The 17441-nt window shown below is 39.4% G+C and overlaps 1 protein-coding gene across 12 annotated transcripts in view; it reads left to right on the top strand.

Annotated features, from left to right (window-relative positions):
* The window catches only part of MAGI2 (membrane associated guanylate kinase, WW and PDZ domain containing 2), a 1194143-nt gene that overhangs the window by 953135 nt on the left and 223567 nt on the right, over positions 1 to 17441 (top strand). For all 12 annotated transcript variants that reach the window (XR_012251242.1, XM_073652295.1, XM_073652296.1 and 9 more), the window contains 2 exons: positions 3895 to 4016; positions 4862 to 5044. Coding sequence is in view for 11 of the 12 variants with exons in the window: in XM_073652295.1 (XP_073508396.1) it covers positions 3895 to 4016; positions 4862 to 5044 (305 nt within the window). In the remaining variant the exon portion in view is untranslated. The remainder of the gene's footprint in view (positions 1 to 3894; positions 4017 to 4861; positions 5045 to 17441) is intronic.

The raw sequence follows: 17441 nt of genomic DNA, 5'->3' as shown, positions 1-17441 counted from the left end.
AGTCTAATTACCTACATTACAGCAACGCCTGACAAGAATGAGAAAAAATGTGAAAACATTATTTTAATTGCATTTTCAGGCATCTTATTTTGTATTACGCAAGAACAATCTATTTAACCTAATGTTATGAGGTGAGGTGGGAAACACCTGCAATTTTTATAGATGTCTACATTTATTATGCTTTTCTGCAGGTTTGTATTTATGTACTCTATGTACAGTTATATGAAAAAGTTTGGGCACCCCTATTAATCTTAAGCTTAATGTTTTCTTAAAATTGGTGTTTTTGCAACAACTATTTCAGTTTGATATATGTAATAACTGTTGGACACAGTAATGTTTCTGCCTTGAAATGAGGTTTATTGTACTAACAGAAAATGTGCAATCTGCATTCAAACAAAATTTGACAGGTGCATAAGTATGGGCACCTCACCAGAAAAGTGACATTAATATTTAGTAGATCCTCCTTTTGCAAAAATAACAGCTTCTAGTTGCTTCCTGTAGCTTTTAATGAGTTCCTGGATCCTGGATGAAGGTATTTTTGACCATTCCTCTTTACAAAACAATTCCAGTTCAGTTAAGTTTGATGGTCGCCGAGCATGGACAGCCCTCTTCAAATGATCCCACAGATGTTCAATGATATTCAGGTCTGGGGACTGGGATGGCCAATCCAGAACATTGTAATTGTTCCTCTGCATGAATGCCTGAGTAGATTTCCAGCGGTGTTTTGGATCATTGTCTTGCTGAAAGATCCATCCCCTGCGTAACTTCAACTTTATCACTGATTCTTGAACATTATTGTCAAGAATCTGCTGATACTGAGTGGAATCCATGCGTCCCTCAACTTTAACAAGATTCCCGGTGCCGGCATTGGCCCCACAGCCCCAAAGCATGATGGAACCTCCACCAAATTTTACTGTGGCTAGCAAGTGTTTTTCTTGGAATGCTGTGTTTTTTTGCCGCCATGCATAACGCCTTTTTGTATGACCAAACAACTCAATCTTGGTTTCATCAGTCCACAGGACCTTCTTCCAAAAAGAAATTGGCTTCTCCAAATGTGCTTTTGCATACCTCAGCCGACTCTGTTTGTGGCGTGCTTGAAGAAGCGGCTTCTTTCGCATCACTCTCCCATACAGCTTCTCCTTGTGTAAAGTGCGTTGTATAGTTGACCGATGCACAGTGACAACATCTGCAGCAAGTTGATGCTGCAGCTCTCTGGAGGTGGTCTGAGGATTGTCCTTGACTGATCTCACCATTCTTCTTCTCTGCCTTTCTGATGTTTTTCTTGGCCTGCCACTTCTGGCCTTAACAAGAACTGTCCCTGTGTTCTTCCATTTCCTTACTATGGTCCTCACAGTAGAAACTGAAAGGTTAAATCTCTGAGACAGATTTTTGTATCCTTCCCCTGAATGTTGAATAATCTTTGTTTTCAGATCATTTGACAGTTGTTTTGAGGAGCCCGTGATGCCACTCTTCAGAGGAGATTCAAACAGGAGAACAACTTGCAAGTGGCCACTTTAAGTAGCTTTTCTCATGATTGCATACACCTGGCTATGAAGTTCAAAGCTCAATGAGTTTACAACCAAAAAAAGTGCTTTAGTAAGTCAGTAAAAAAGTAAAAAAGTAGGTAGGAGTATTTAAAACAAGAAAATGATAAGGGTGCCCATACTTATGCACCTGTCAAATTTTGTTTGAATGCAGATTGCACATTTTCTGTTAGTACAATAAACCTCATTTCAAGGCAGAAACATTACTGTGTCCAACAGTTATTACATATATCAAACTGAAATATCTGTTGCAAAAACACCAATTTTAAGAAAACATTAAGCTTAAGATTAATAGGGGTGCCCAAACTTTTTCATATAACTGTATATACTATAAGTATACAATGTGAATTATAATTTTATGGCAGATTTGTGTATATATATCTGCCGTAAAATTATAGCAAACTGCCTAATATTGCCTAATACAGTAGTCCCACCAGAACAATTCATGTGAGCTGTCATAACATTGACTCCACAAGACTCCTCAAGGTGTCCTGTGCTACCTGGCACCACTGTAGTAGCAGATCTTGATAAAGAAGCACTCCTCCCATCAACATTTTTATCCTCGTAATATATTGCAGTCATCATATTATATAGCACTGTGTATTTACAATTCCTCATTTTGTACTTCCACCCAGCTAATTCTTCTCTTTTCCATTAGGTTTATGACATCACATGATTAAAAACAGACTGAATCCTTCTAAGCTTTATGTAGAAACAGGAAGTCTCTCTTCCCTGCATGAGTCATCATTAGAACTACAATTCTACAACATTGCAAAGTCCCTGGCAGGGGGGAGGAGTGGACCGGCTGGGTCAGAAGTTGAAGAAGGGGATGACTCATGCAGGGAAAAGATTCTTAATACATAGAGCTTAGAAAGATTCAGCTAGTCTGTTTTTAGTTACATGATGTCATAGACCTAATGGAAAAGAGAAGAATTACCTGAGTAGAAGGGCAAAATGAGCAATTGTAAGTATACAGTGCTATAACATATGATGATTGCAGTATATTAAGAGGATAAAAACTTTGATGGGAGTGCTTCTTTAAGTGGGAGGTGAGATATCATGGTTCAGACGTGTATTTTAGCACATCACACAGATGCTAGATTCGATTGGGATCTGGGGTGTTTGGAGGACAATCTTACCTCTCTACCTCTTCATGTACTTAAAACCATTTTTATTTTTTTTTGCAGTGTGATTCTTTATACTGCTACAAAAGGATACTGCCATCAGGGAATACCGTTGCCATGTACTTGGTGTTCAAAATAGTTTATGTAGGTGGTACATGTGAAAGTCCACATGAATGCCAGAACCGATGTTTTCCAGCAAACCACTGCACATAGCATTGGAACTGTAATACTGTAGATCATGTCACCTTCATCTTTTGCTTTAAACCCAGTTCTGACCATCATACGCCTATTGTAGGCATTTTTGGCATTGACAGTGGTCAGCCTTTGTATTTCTGCTTGGTCTTCAGCAATACAGCCTCATAAACAGCAATGCACTATAGGCTCAATTCATCAAGGTGTTTTGCCAGTTTTCAGTTCTTCAACTCAATTTGTGCAAGAATTTTCCTATTTTTGACATTTTTACATCAGTCCCAGCCAGTCCTCCAAAGTGTGCTGGGCATGGAAAAGCTCGAGCGGCAAATTAATCATTTATGCCACTTTACAGATTGCCTCTGCCAGAAATGTTACTTCAAACTGCATTTGTAAGAAGTCTTGGCACCCCTGAGTGTTGGATGGGAATCAGTTCAGATGGACTTTCCTCCTTAAAAGCATCAGTGAGCATTGAGCAATCATGACCCAGTGGTTGTTTCCCCTGCCACTTTGGAAATATTCTAACCCAGTCGTCTAGTTATTACAAGGTGCCTATATTGACAAGTGCCAAAATCACAAGAAAGTCAATGTTTCTCATGTCATGTCAATCATTTTAATCTTATAGATTATCAATCTATCATGCTTTTGGGTGCACTGTAAGCAAATTTGGCTGCATTATTTTTAAAAGGGTTGTCCGGTCTTATGATAAAAGTCTGCAGTCATTGTATGTGACTACAGCCTTCTGAATACTTCCGCACATTAACCATACACTATCAGGATTCTTCTGGTTGCCACTGAGAGCAATCCTGACAGCGTGCAGGGCGCGCACTATAAGGTTTCTGAGGTCTGCAGTCAGTTATAAGACTGCAGACGTTTATCACAAATCTGGACAACCCCCTTAACAAAAAATATATTATCAGTGTAAGGACTTATTTTATTTGCATCACTTTATAGTGAATATGATAGCACATTGATATGCTAATAGATATGAAGTGCCAGCACTAATGTGACTTTTAACTTTCTCAATTCTTTACCAGTCACATAAATAGAAGAACCCAATTTGAGAACCCAGTGTTGGAAGCAAAAAGGAAGCTTCAACAGCACAACATGCCCTCGACAGAATTGGGAACTCAGCCGATGCAGGCTCAAGTTTTTAGAGGTAAATTACAGTCTTGAAAAATTATGTGAATGTGGACTATTATTTAATACTAATTTTGTCTATAATTGAGGATATGATAGTAATGCATATTGATGAATGTACTTTATAAGTCTTAGTCCATGTTGTTTAATATATTTAAAGCCCCCTGTATATCATGTGGCACAGAGAGGAGTGAATGGCACTTTTAATATCATCATTTATACTATAGATTTTAAAGGTGTTGCTCTGAAAAATAAAGGACGTCCCAAGCAGTCTATTACCCTCGATAAAAGAAGCAATTCCATCAAAGTTTTTATCCTCTTAATATATTGCAGCCATCATATTATATAGCACTGTGTACTTACAATTATTTTGTCTTTCTACTCAGTTAATTCTTCTTTTCTCTGCTCTATGTAGAAACAAGAAGGCTCTTTTCCCTGTGTGAGTCATCCTCCTCTTCAACTCCTGACCCAGCTGCTCAATTCCTCCACCCTGCCCTACCTAAGACTCTTGCAGTGATGACTCAAGCAGGAAAGAGACACCTCTTGTTTCTACATAGAGCTTAGAAGGATTCATCTATTCAGTTTTTAATCACGTGAGGTCATAGACCTAATGGAAAAGAGAAGAATTAACTGGGTAGAAAGGCAAAATGGGCAATTGTAAGTACACAGTGCCATATAATATGATTGCAATATATTAAGAGGATAACCATTTTGATGGGAGGAGTGCTTCTTTAACCTCAAATGCATCAATGAGATATATGGAAAAAGGTTCTGCATTTTACAGTACTGTTCCTCAACATTAGATGTGTTACGCATTTCTGTACTATTTAGGTTTGTAATGCAGCTTTTTTTTTCTTGATGTAGAAAAACCACTTTTTACACGGGATGCATCTCAGCTTAAAGGAACATTTCTTAGCACCACTCTTAAGAAAAGTAACATGGGCTTTGGATTTACCATTATTGGGGGTGATGAACCGGATGAATTTCTACAAGTGAAGAGTGTAATTCCAGAAGGCCCTGCTGCGCAGGATGGCAAAATGGAGACAGGTAAAATCGCTTCATATTATTACAGACCATCCTACTGGTGCAAATATATTTACACAGAATCTATCCAAACAAAATCTTATTGCTCCTCATTTTTGGCTGTCAATGAAGCCTATGAAGAAGATGTTAGTGACCAAATCTACAATAATAGAGAAAACAGCTTCTAACCCTTTTGCCACTCCCACACCATGGCTTAAAATAAAATACACCACCCACACACAGGGGGCACTAACATCCTGTTCCAATCATTCATCTCCTATCTTGCATGTATGGACCCTTTAAAGCAGTGTTCCCCAACTCCAGTCCTCAATAGCTACCAACACAGGCAGACATACCATTGTTGCAGCCTGTGCAGCTGCACAGGGTTCTAGGAGAGAAGGTGGCCCATTTCCACCTCCAAAGTTTATGTAATTGTGAATTATGATGATATTTTTGAATGCAAAGGGAACAATAGTTCCTGCACAGGGGCCCTTTTCAATCTGCTCCAACAAATCGATTTCCTTAGAATTGCACAGGTGATAATTCCATCATCTGTGCAATACTAAGGAAATCCTGAAAACATGATCTTGAGGATTACAGTTGGGAACACTGCTTTAGAAGTTCAAAATGACTGAGAAGTCAAAAGAAAAAGCAAAAGGTGGCACCTGAGGTTGTCTGAACCTCGAGTATTCATAGAGGTAACGTAAGCGATGAATGAGCAGGAGAGGAAGGAGGAGATCTGCAAATGAATTGTTCAACATCACTAGATGGTGAGAACATTCTGATCCGGCTTAATAAAGTTACGCAGTTAGAGTAGAACTTTATACCACTGCATACAAACACTGTTTGGGTGGTCCGTGCTCGAAGGGGTATACTGGTATGTAATCTGTGTTCACACTGGGCATTGCTAATGCAGTGCTGCTGCAGAACAGCATGAATTTTTGTGGATGGTTCGTGATTGAAGTAAGGGACTGGTGTTTGTTCGGTGCTCACATTGAGCACTACTGACAATGTTGCTGTATATTAGTGATTGCAGTAAAAAAAAAAAAAGTAGTACGCAAATGAATGGCAATAGATGGTGAGAACTATCTAAAGGGAGTCTGTGAGCAGGTTTATGCTTCCCAATTGGAGCGCAGCATAAAAGAGGGACAGAGATCCTGATCCTACTGCTGTGTCAATTAGCGGCTTATTGCTGTGGTTTTGATGAAAGCACTGTTTTATCTGCTGTAGCATTGATAGTCCTTTCAATGATGAGCTCTGTGTAGCCCCTCCCCAAACCACTGATTGACAGCTTCTTTGTAGACTATGCGTAGGCAGAAATCTGCCACTAAGTGGTGTGGGTTTTTAGATAGCTGGAGATCCTCAACATAGAGGAAAACCCAGCAGGAGCTCATCATTGAGAGGACTAGAAGAGCTGCAGCAGAAATAACCACAGCAAGAAGCCCAGCAAGTGACATTAAAATCAGGGTGTCTACAGCTACTTTATGCTGCAATCAGATGGCGCTGCAATACATGCTGTGCTGACAGATACTCTGTAAGATTGTTATCTATATGTGGTTACAGCATTGTGGTACTCTATTAACTACGTGTGTGCAGATGACGTCTTCTGGCTTCCATATACACAGCACCATCCTCCTAAAACTAGTGTACACTATGTGATCAGAGCGTGTAACCCTTTACTCCAGGTACAATTTTATTAGACTGTTCAGTTGAATGAACATGAATATGTTGTAACTCCAAAAACAGCTTTGTGGAGGCAAGTGTTCGCTCCTGAGAGACCTCAATGTATTTCTTAATTTCTAAATGACTATTGACTATATTGTTTTCCTGTAAGTACAAATTAGCTGATGGGAAATAGAATAACAGGTGTCTATTACTATGTATTTTTTAATTGTTCCCTCCGCAATTCCAAAAACAGAATGGTCGGTCAGGTGAAAAGGTTTGCAGCACCGTGTATGGGCACAACTTGTCTGATTAAGTTATTTGCTGCTCACAATTTCAGAATGTCCTGAGGGATGCTATTCTTGTCAAACAGAAGCCTATCCCTACCATATTACTTCAGAGTACAGTTTTATGTTAGAAGTCTTTATGTATTGTTTCACTTGTCTGTGCACTTCGTGGTCAGAGTCAGAACAAACAAATAGTGGACAACGGCACAACACTAAATTGTGCCAAATCAGAATTAGGTTTCACTTCACCTTTGGCTTGAGCAGGACTGGAAATTAGAGATGAGTGAATCTTTTGAACTGTAATGTCCTTTCACTATCCAGATTTCACCACAAAATGGCCACTGCATTCCCTGTCTGAGCTTTTTATACAGGCTATCATATTCCCTCTTATTTGTACTATCTAATGTCATGTGCTGCAAGGCATTATAAGGAAACCTGAAATATTAAATACTTTCTAGACCCTTCCAAAATTTGTTCATCAGCAGTGTTGATCTGCAAAACCTAATGAAGCACCTTCAGACCTGCTGCAGTGCAACATCCTTCACCTCTGTATAGGGCCACACTTCAGATTCTTGTCCTTTGGGTGGCCACAGCATCGCTATGGAAAGAAAAAAAATAAGGAAGGGATGCATTGCTAGAGCAGGGAGTTACAATCCCGTGGAATTGCAACCTTTCTCAGTTAATAAAATTAACACATCCTTGTGAAATGCTATCACATTCATACTAGAATACATTAAAAATGAGTTACTTAATGTCTGACTGCTAAGCTATCCTTTTTTTTCCATCTCACAAGAAGAAAGCCAAATCATAGATATTTTTTTAAATGATGAACTATACATTAAATCTAAAAGTAATGTTTAAAGTTCCCATTAATTGTTAACCGTGCAATGCAATATGTCTTAATGTATATGATATTATCCAATATTATAAAATATTTCCTTCATTAAGCAAATAATGAAAATGTCTTGAAGGCTCTCATTTATCAGTAAAGCTTTGTAAGTTCAGCAAGTTGCTGGCAGCAATTACTCATTTGTGAGACAATATGCTGAATACTCATGTTTTTGGAATACTACATCTGCTGAGCATTGTTTTATTAACTTTCCTCCAGCATAATCCAGGCCCTGGTCCTCTGAAAATCGGAACAGCTATATCAGCTGTCTATTGGTACACTGGTGACATGTTTAACTGCCTATATGCCCTAAAATCTAGCATTAAAACAATGCACGGATATTGTCACTCCATTTTCTATCCTCTTGTAGTGTTGTTGTTTTGTTTTTTTTTAATTGAAAAGTAATTAAGAAATCACAATCTACTAGGGCCATTTACATTCAGGTGGGTTAGGAGCAATATGCACAAATGTGTTGACTTGACTGATCGAGGATTGTGTGTCCAAAAATCATGATATACTACCAAAATAAGGTATCAGCACTCTATAGCACTGTATAGCACCTCGCTTTTATTTAGAGGCTGTTGGCAAAAAATGCGATAAATTGGTGTCTTTACCTAGTACAAACAAACATTTATTCAGAGAAGAAGAGTGACAAAGCTTTATACATATGGCATTCATGTCAAACACATATCATTGCAAATGCATCTAAACATTGGAGCTATTGCATTGACTAATGACTTATTGAGCTACACAGGGGCATAATTAGTAAAGCAGCACAAATTGTAATTATAGCCGTGGATATAGGAAGAATAAACTGCAGAGAGACAAGTAACTAACACAGAACAGGTGAAAGGAAATTGGTCTGCCTGTGAGATGGAAGCTGGAGCTGAGAGGAAGCTGCAGATGTGTCAGGTATAATCACACACAGCTCTGCAGTGAGATCAGGAGAGCAGAGAGCGGCCATCACACTGGTAACCCATTACACATCACACTGGTAACCCATTACACATCACACAGGTAACCCATTACACATCACACTGGTAACCCATTACACATCACACAGGTAACCCATTACACATCACACTGGTAACCCATTACACGTCACACAGGTAACCCATTACACATCACACAGGTAACCCATTACACATCACACTGGTAACCCATTACACATCACACTGGTAACCCATTACACATCACACTGGTAACCCATTACACATCACACAGGTAACCCATTACACATCACACTGGTAACCCATTACACATCACACTGGTAACCCATTACACATCACACTGGTAACCCATTACACATCACACAGGTAACCCATTACACGTCACACAGGTAACCCATTACACGTCACACAGGTAACCCATTACACGTCACACAGGTAACCCATTACACGTCACACAGGTAACCCATTACACGTCACACAGGTAACCCATTACACATCACACAGGTAACCCATTACACATCACACTGGTAACCCATTACACATCACACAGGTAACCCATTACACATCACACAGGTAACCCATTACACATCACACTGGTAACCCATTACACATCACACTGGTAACCATTACACATCACACTGGTAACCCATTACACATCACACTGGTAACCCATTACACATCACACAGGTAACCCATTACACATCACACTGGTAACCCATTACACATCACACTGGTAACCCATTACACATCACACTGGTAACCCATTACACCTCACACTGGTAACCCATTACACCTCACACTGGTAACCCATTACACCTCACACTGGTAACCCATTACACCTCACACTGGTAACCCATTACACCTCACACTGGTAACCCATTACACCTCACACTGGTAACCCATTACACCTCACACTGGTAACCCATTACACATCACACTGGTAACCCATTACACATCACACTGGTAACCCATTACACATCACACTGGTAACTCCTCTTCATGTAATATAAGCTCTGGAAGCAGAGTTATCTTCCAGGCAGCGTCCTCCCAGAGCCTGGAAGAGGTCATTTATATAAAGTGATAAAACATGATGTCTCAACAAGACATCTGATATGAGGCATACAGGGATCACTGTCCTCAGCCGTCTATAACCTGTATGCTCTTATCAATAATTTAGATAGGTCAAATGTGTTGACAGATTCCCTTTAAGACTGTTTTATCATCCATACCTTTCTTACTCCTTATTTACTCTCTTTCATCTTCCAAAATTGCCATAACCTACCATGTGTGACAAAGTTCTCACTGTTGTACTAACTGATATTCATCTAAAATATATCACAAATGAAAGAAAAATGTTCTGATTTCGCACATTGAACCATTGTTTGTAGATGAGGACAGTTTGCTTGGGCCCCATTGAGATGTCTGTTTTAATCCTGTACATGAGGAAAACTGACTGATTTCCTTCAGTGTGCTGGATCAAATTTTCTTTAATGTTTGGTCAGTGTATCCGTTTTTAGCAATGTTTAATCTGTTTTTCTTGTGTGCAGAATATTTTTTCCTAAACTTCTCCTACCCATTAAATAGTGAGAAACTTTGTGCAGTTTGATTTTTTTTTCCCAATTAACCTATTCATTTGAATGGCAGAGTTTGATCCACGGGTCGAATCCGGAACAGACATCCTTTTTTTTTTTGCTTAAGCCCGCAAATTAAAAACACAAACATGTGAACAGTCCTAAAGACTATAAAGGACAGAACGTATGTGAAAAATGACATCTAAATGGGGCCTTTTTATGTATGATTGTAGCGAATGCAAATAGTCCCACCTCTGTCTCGATAAGAACATATAGATGGGACACGTAGGCAGCAGAGATCTTATATTCCACTCCCATTGATTCTATTTTTCAAGTTCATTGACAACTTTAATTAGCTTCTGGGAATATGTCCCACTGTGGTTGAAACTAATAGTCTGGTTTGTCTATGGCTGTTCTCATGTATGTCAATGAAGGGAATAATCTAGATACATTCTCTGATACTGCCATAAATCACATAAGTTCAATGCGTGTCACCAAGATAGCATAAATGTAAAAACTCATAAACCCCGATTAATCGAGCAGTTTTCTCCAGAAATCTGGCATAAAAGTGTTTAATATGTTGAAAACATTTTGCAACAAGAGGCTTATTCATCAGAGTGTTTACGCCACATTTCTGGCATAAAATGCAATGAAAAGTCACAAAATTTTTGCACGAAGCTAAGGTGTTCAAAAAGTAGTATTTCTGCAAAGGTGCACAGAGGAGCACACCATTGAAAAGATGTGCCGAATTCAATAAGTGGCCCCTTTGAATGAATTTGGTGCATCCTACTCCACTACGCTCCTTGGTGTTTTTACACCAATCAATTTTTGAAAATTGGAAGGGTGCATAGCCAAGCGTGGCTGCAAATTCATCATAAGCTACGCACCCAAACACCATAATTTAAAATAGAAATGTTCTCTTTTCCTCTACTGGAATACATTTCTTGTGGTTGCATATAGCAGCTGAAAGAAATTTAATAATGAGGCACATGGAACTTCCGGTTCTGGTGAGCCCTTGGGAGCCTGCTAAGGAGAAGCTCCACAGTGAAGTGCCTTATTAAAGATTGGACTTCAACTGAACAAACCCCGCTTCTGCCAAAAGGGTGAGCCACACACCAAGGTCAATGATTGGACAAGCCAAAAAAGTAAAACAAACATTGTAACCACATGTTTCTTCACAATGAATGTCAATGAAGGTAAGAAACAATTGTTATCTGGACTAAATGTCTAATGCAAAATCCTTCTAGCAGAAGAAGCTAAATTAGACTATGTGCCCACGATGCAGAAATGCTCTGGATTTTTTCCTGAGCGTTTCTGCATCTCCCTGGCAGAAAAAACGCATGCGGATTGTACAAACGTTTTTCCTGCCAGGGACATGCGGATGTGAAGCGTCCTTCACATGCATTTCCGCATGCGGGTTGACAAGCGCTTTCCAAGCGATTTTAGCATCACTTGGAAAGTGCTTGACAACTTGGTCACACTATATAAATCCATGCAAACGGCATGGATTTATAAAGTGTGACCCCAAAGAATATCAAAAAATAAAAAAATAAATCTATACTTACCTTCTGATTGCCCCCGGAGTCTTTATTCGCTCCGCCCTGGCTTGCCGGCAGCTCGCGGTACACTGAAGGACCTGCCGACGTCAGCGTCACTTGACCCGTCACATAAGTAAATGATGTCAGCGCAGGTACTTCAGTCCACCGCGATCTGCCGGCAAGCGAAGACAAGCGCACCGCGGGCCATCAGAAGGTAAATATATATTTTTTTTTTATTTTATTCTTTTTTTTTCACAGGTTCTATGCTCCCCGGTCGGGAGGAGAGTCTCTTCTCCTCTAGACCCGGGTACCATCTGCACATTGAAACGCATGGATTCCGCATGTACAGATGCAGTGATGCGGAATCCAAGCATTCCAATGCAAGTCAGTGGCGACGAAAACGCAGCGCTTCCGCAAAATAATTGGTAGTGCTGCATTTTTTTCCGTAATTATAATCCGCAGCGGAAATTTCCGCAGCATGTGCACAGCACATGCGGATTATCATTGGGGATCATGGCAGGCCTTCTACCATGCGTTTTTTAAGTGTTTCTGCAGCGTTATTGCCGCTGCGGAAACGCTTAAAAAACGCATCGTGGGCACACAGCCTAACTTGAACCCAACATTAAATTATCTCCGGAGGCCTTCGGTATCAATTAGGCTATGTGCCCACGATTCTGAAATGAAGCAGAAAATTTCTTCAGCATTTCTGCATCTCCCTGGCAGAAAAAACGCATGCGGATTGTACATGCGTTTTTCCTGCGTAATACATGCGGATTCACATGCGTTTCCGCATGCGGATTGACAAGCGTTTTCCAAGCGATTTTAGCATCACTTGGAAAGTGCTTGACAACTTGGTCACACTATATAAATCCATGCAACCGGCATGGATTTATATAGTGTGACCTTTAGAATGGTTAAAAATAAAAAAATAAACCTTGATTCTTACCTTCCGATGGCCCGGGGTGTGCTGCTGCGCTCGTTCCTGGCTGCCGGGATATCGCGATGCCCTGTACTGAAGGACCTACCGTCACATGACTGTGACGTCACCTCAGGTCCTACAGTCCAAGGCGATGTGCCGGCAAAGGAGAAGGAGCGCAGCGCGGGCCGCCAGAAGGTGAATATAATCTTTATTTTTTATTTTATTCTTTTTTTAAACAGTTTCTATGGTACCTGGGTGTGGAGGAGACTCTCCTCTGCTCCCGGGTACCATCCGCACATTAGAACGCGCCAATTGCGCAAGTACAGATGCAGTCTTGCGGAATTGGCGCATTCTAATGCAAGTCAATGGCAGCTATTACGCAGCGCTTCTGCAAAATTAATGGACATGCTGCGGATTTTTGAGCGCAGCATAAACGCTGCGGAAAAATCCGCAGCATGGGCATTGAAAGTGCGGAATTGCATAGGGGACCATGGCAGAAGGCTTACCATGCGTTTCCCAAGCGTTTACGCTGCGGAAAACTCCGCAGCAAAAACGCTTGAAAAACGCATCGTGGGCACACAGCCTTACAGCAGAAGCAAACAAAGATATCACAGCAGGCTTTCAGTCTAAGTGAAGTGGAGAAGAGGCTCAGCTCTGCGGAAGAGGAGAATGAAAGGGCAATGAAACTAAGACCACCACCTCATTTTTGAGATTTACTTGATGTATCCATTTCTACTGTAAAGAAAAAAGGATATAAATAGATACATTTGTATTTACATATAGTATAATTGAAAAAATATATGTGAAATGGGTGTTCGTTTGACATATGTTTCTATACATATTTAATCCTAGTATTTTTTGTATTCTGTAAAAAAAAAGTCTACTATGCCTTTTCATCCTTGGAAAAAACTAATCAGATTTTGAATCTGATTTTTTAAACATTGCATTCTATGGGGCTAACGTATTGTCATATGTTTGCATTCTTTTTTTCGTGTTTTATTTCTAGAAAACGAGTAACATAAATTCCTTATTCCCCCATGTTTCTTTTTTTTAAATGGATCTGTTCTTTAAAATATATATATATATATATATATGCAAATGTTTGCAATATATTTGTTTACAAAATCAGATCATGCTTTTTTTTTTTTTCTTATTTCTTGCAATATAAAAATTTGTGGCTAATATAGATTACAAAAATGTGGTGTAAAACAGGCTATGGAGGAGAATTATGGAGATAGAACAGTACTGAGTGGCAAATAAGAGAAGGGAAGGATGTTTCTGAAAATCAGAAAAAGCAGAGGTCCTGTAAACAAATGCATTAAAAATGTGAAGAAGAAGAAAGCAATAGTTGCTGTGTTGAAGGGTTATATTTTAGCTCAGTGTTCTGGTTCATTTGTTGTGGGAGGAAAAGGGAAAAGGTTATTTTTCGCATCGGACACTTCCTACCATGCAGTTACCGGAGTACCAAAAACAAAGATGATGCTCAGACTTCTTAAAGAAACCTCAGGGTAGAGGGAGCTTGTTACAAGAGACACCTTTTAAAGGGAATCTGTCAGTAGGATCAGCCCCCTTAAGCCGTTTGTTTGATGTCGTTTTATTCCAAAGAAATCCACATTTTTACGAATATGTAAATAAGCTATTAAGATCTTTAGACCAGACACAGATCTCCCTGAGAATGTAGCTCGAGATTAAATGAAAGGGGACATGACAAGTGTGTGGCCTGTAACAATTGACAGTCTGCTCTCCTGGTCTCACTGTAGAGCTATGTGTGATTATAATTAACTCAGCAGAACTGAACTTTGTCTCATTACAAACACATTTACAACTGTATCTCTCCCCTTTGGCTGTCTGCTCAGCTGTACAGCTGTGCTAAACTATAACTAACACTTTTTGAGTTTTCATCTCACACAACCAGCAGTACAGAAGAGCTAACAGCACTGTGAGAGGGGAACTGCAACTACAGATATTTGTAATGAGACAAAGTTAATGTGGCTAACCCCCAGTAACTCATTCTGCAGTCAGCAATAGACAATGCAGAGGCTAGAAGATGCAAAAGGTGCAATATTTTTAATGGAACCCAATTGCAAAACTGAGTTTAGCCCCAATTGCATGCATTTAAGAAGGAAAAGAAAATTGTCCAAAAAGCGGAACAACCCCTTTAATAAATCAAGAGCGTCTGACAAGTGGTGTGTGCCTTCCCTGACTGTAGTAAGTTTTCAGACATAAGGATGCCACAACTAGTCATGAATTATACTAGCTGTGGCTTCACGCCCATGCTATGCCCCCATCCCACTCCAGCTCCACCCATTTTTGCGGAACTGGGAGAAACTAGTGTGAAAACTTCAAAAAGTCACAACACTTTAAATCATCTGAGTTGTCAACATTTTGCAGATTTTAAAAGCAATTTACAACTGCATTCTGGCAAATTTGCTTTGATGAATCTGAGCCGTCAACTTATGAATAGACTACAAGAGAGTCTAAAGGTCAGTGGATTTTCTTAGACATGGCAACAAAACCGGAATGTTCTTGGCATGCATGTCTAACATAGCACAGGGCGGTAGCTGTGGGTGAGGCACTTGTCTGTGGTGCCCCGGCACGTTATATGAAAGTGAGGGTCCTGGCTGAGTATGTGGACTTATGCTGTCAGGGCAATACGTCCGTGCAGGCCTCATGTAACTGATGTTGCTAGTTTGCCAGGACCAGATGTTTTACAGTTCAATGAGGGAGACCACCATAAGAAAATCAACTTTTTACTGAACGGTTACTTGAATATATACAAGAGATAGCGGGTACACAATCTTATGAACGTTTCCTTTACAACTCAAAGCATTTTCCACAGTTTCCTTCCTTTTTCCTCTTTTGTCCTGTAACTTCACTTTTCCTCTCTTCCTCTTTCTACTGGTCGTCTGTTTCCACTGGTAGCTTTAATGAGTCCTTTTCCTGCCCAGCAGTTCCGCATCTTCTTTCCTTTTAGGGTGCCAGTATGGCTGAACTTAGCTTCAAGCTTTGACACACTGGAACTCCTAACATATGGTGACTTTAAAGGAATATAGTTGAGGTGGTTGGAAATAAAAATCGCTTTTTGTGGATACAGTGATACTTTTTCTTTACCTCATTATTTGCAAAGGGTATTTCAGACTAATATATTACAGCACTTTTTCAGGATATAAGATTAATATTTTCAAATGTCAGCTTCATTTTCTTAAGACAAACCCCTGATACAAGAGAATTGGATACTACTGTGGAAATTACTTTTACGTGCCTAACTTACATAGGGATTAAAAAAGATAAAAATCTATCATTGAATAGACTCAATTATCCTCCTTTAATAGAGAAAATAATAAAGGAATTGGAAAGACCTATTGTCATCTCTTTCTGATAGAGCACATTTGATCAAAATGATAAGCTTTGCTTGTCTTTTATCCGCACTACAAGCTATTCATACATGGTTGAAACAGAAGGATATTCAGAGATTGCAATCAGCTTTTGTATGCATTTTGTGGCAAGATAAAAGGGCCAAAAACAGTATATAATAAACTAACAGTATCAACTGGAGGGAGGTATCCAGCTACCTTTTATTTATGGCCTACAACCTGGTTCCTTGACTAGATACATAAGAGTGGTTACATGGAACTAATATCTTTAGCCCAATATTTCATTGGAGAACTTAAAAATGTTGAAATTTGGAGGATTACATGTGAAACTTAAAGAATTGCCCAAACATATTCAAAGTTGAATATCCTTAAAGGACACAGCGGAAGTTTGGGCGGAGATAAGAAAATTATGCAATCTCCATTTGGCCAAATGTTCTTTTCTGGATGAATTCTAACTTTCCATAATTGCAGTTTCTCATGCTGCACCAGTTTTCTGGAATACACTACCCCAGACAATCTGATTATTTCCTGGTATGCAGAGTTTTAGGCGTACCCTAAAAACAGATCTCTTTAGGCTGGCTGATTAGATCTCCTCACTTATCTTACTGTTCTTCGTTCTCCCATCCTACATTGTCCTCAGAATCTGGTCATTTCTACCATCTGTTCCCACACACAATAGCACTTTCTATTCTCTACATATATAAGACATCGGCTGAAGATAGGTTCATGCAGTTTAAAATAAATATCCTTATTTATTATAAAGATAGCTGGACCGCACATTAGAAGCATATTTTACCTTTTGTGTCACCCTTAGTTGTAAGCTCTTGTGCTCAGGGCCCGCATGCCTCTTCTATTGTTTATACATCTATCATCTGAATTGTAAAGTGCTGCCGAATGTTTTCTCTATAGAAAAAAAATAGAGAGTTTTCACATAGTTCCATATCTCCTAATAGGTTGATACAGGTTTAAAAAGGTTGAGAGAAATGTACTATACATTAGTGTATAAAACTTTATATACTTTTAATTTACCATACAAAGAGGCTCCATCACATTGTCTGAGACGTTGTTCCCGGTATAATTTAGTGCAGGCTAACCTTTTACACTGAATTTGGGAATGTCCAAGCATACAGTTACTTTAGAAAGAGCTAGTATCCTATGTAGAGAGAATTTGGAAGATTCAGATACCTTAAACTCCATAGTCATGCCTACTTTAGGTTATTTTTGCAGCCAG

Source organism: Phyllobates terribilis, unplaced genomic scaffold, assembly GCF_046119375.1.
Source record: "Phyllobates terribilis strain yellow unplaced genomic scaffold, ASM4611937v1 Scaffold_11__3_contigs__length_659146591, whole genome shotgun sequence".
NCBI lineage: Eukaryota > Metazoa > Chordata > Amphibia > Anura > Dendrobatidae > Phyllobates > Phyllobates terribilis.
The sequence above is the reverse complement of the archived record's forward strand: the minus strand, read 5'-3'. Positions and strand labels throughout refer to the sequence as shown.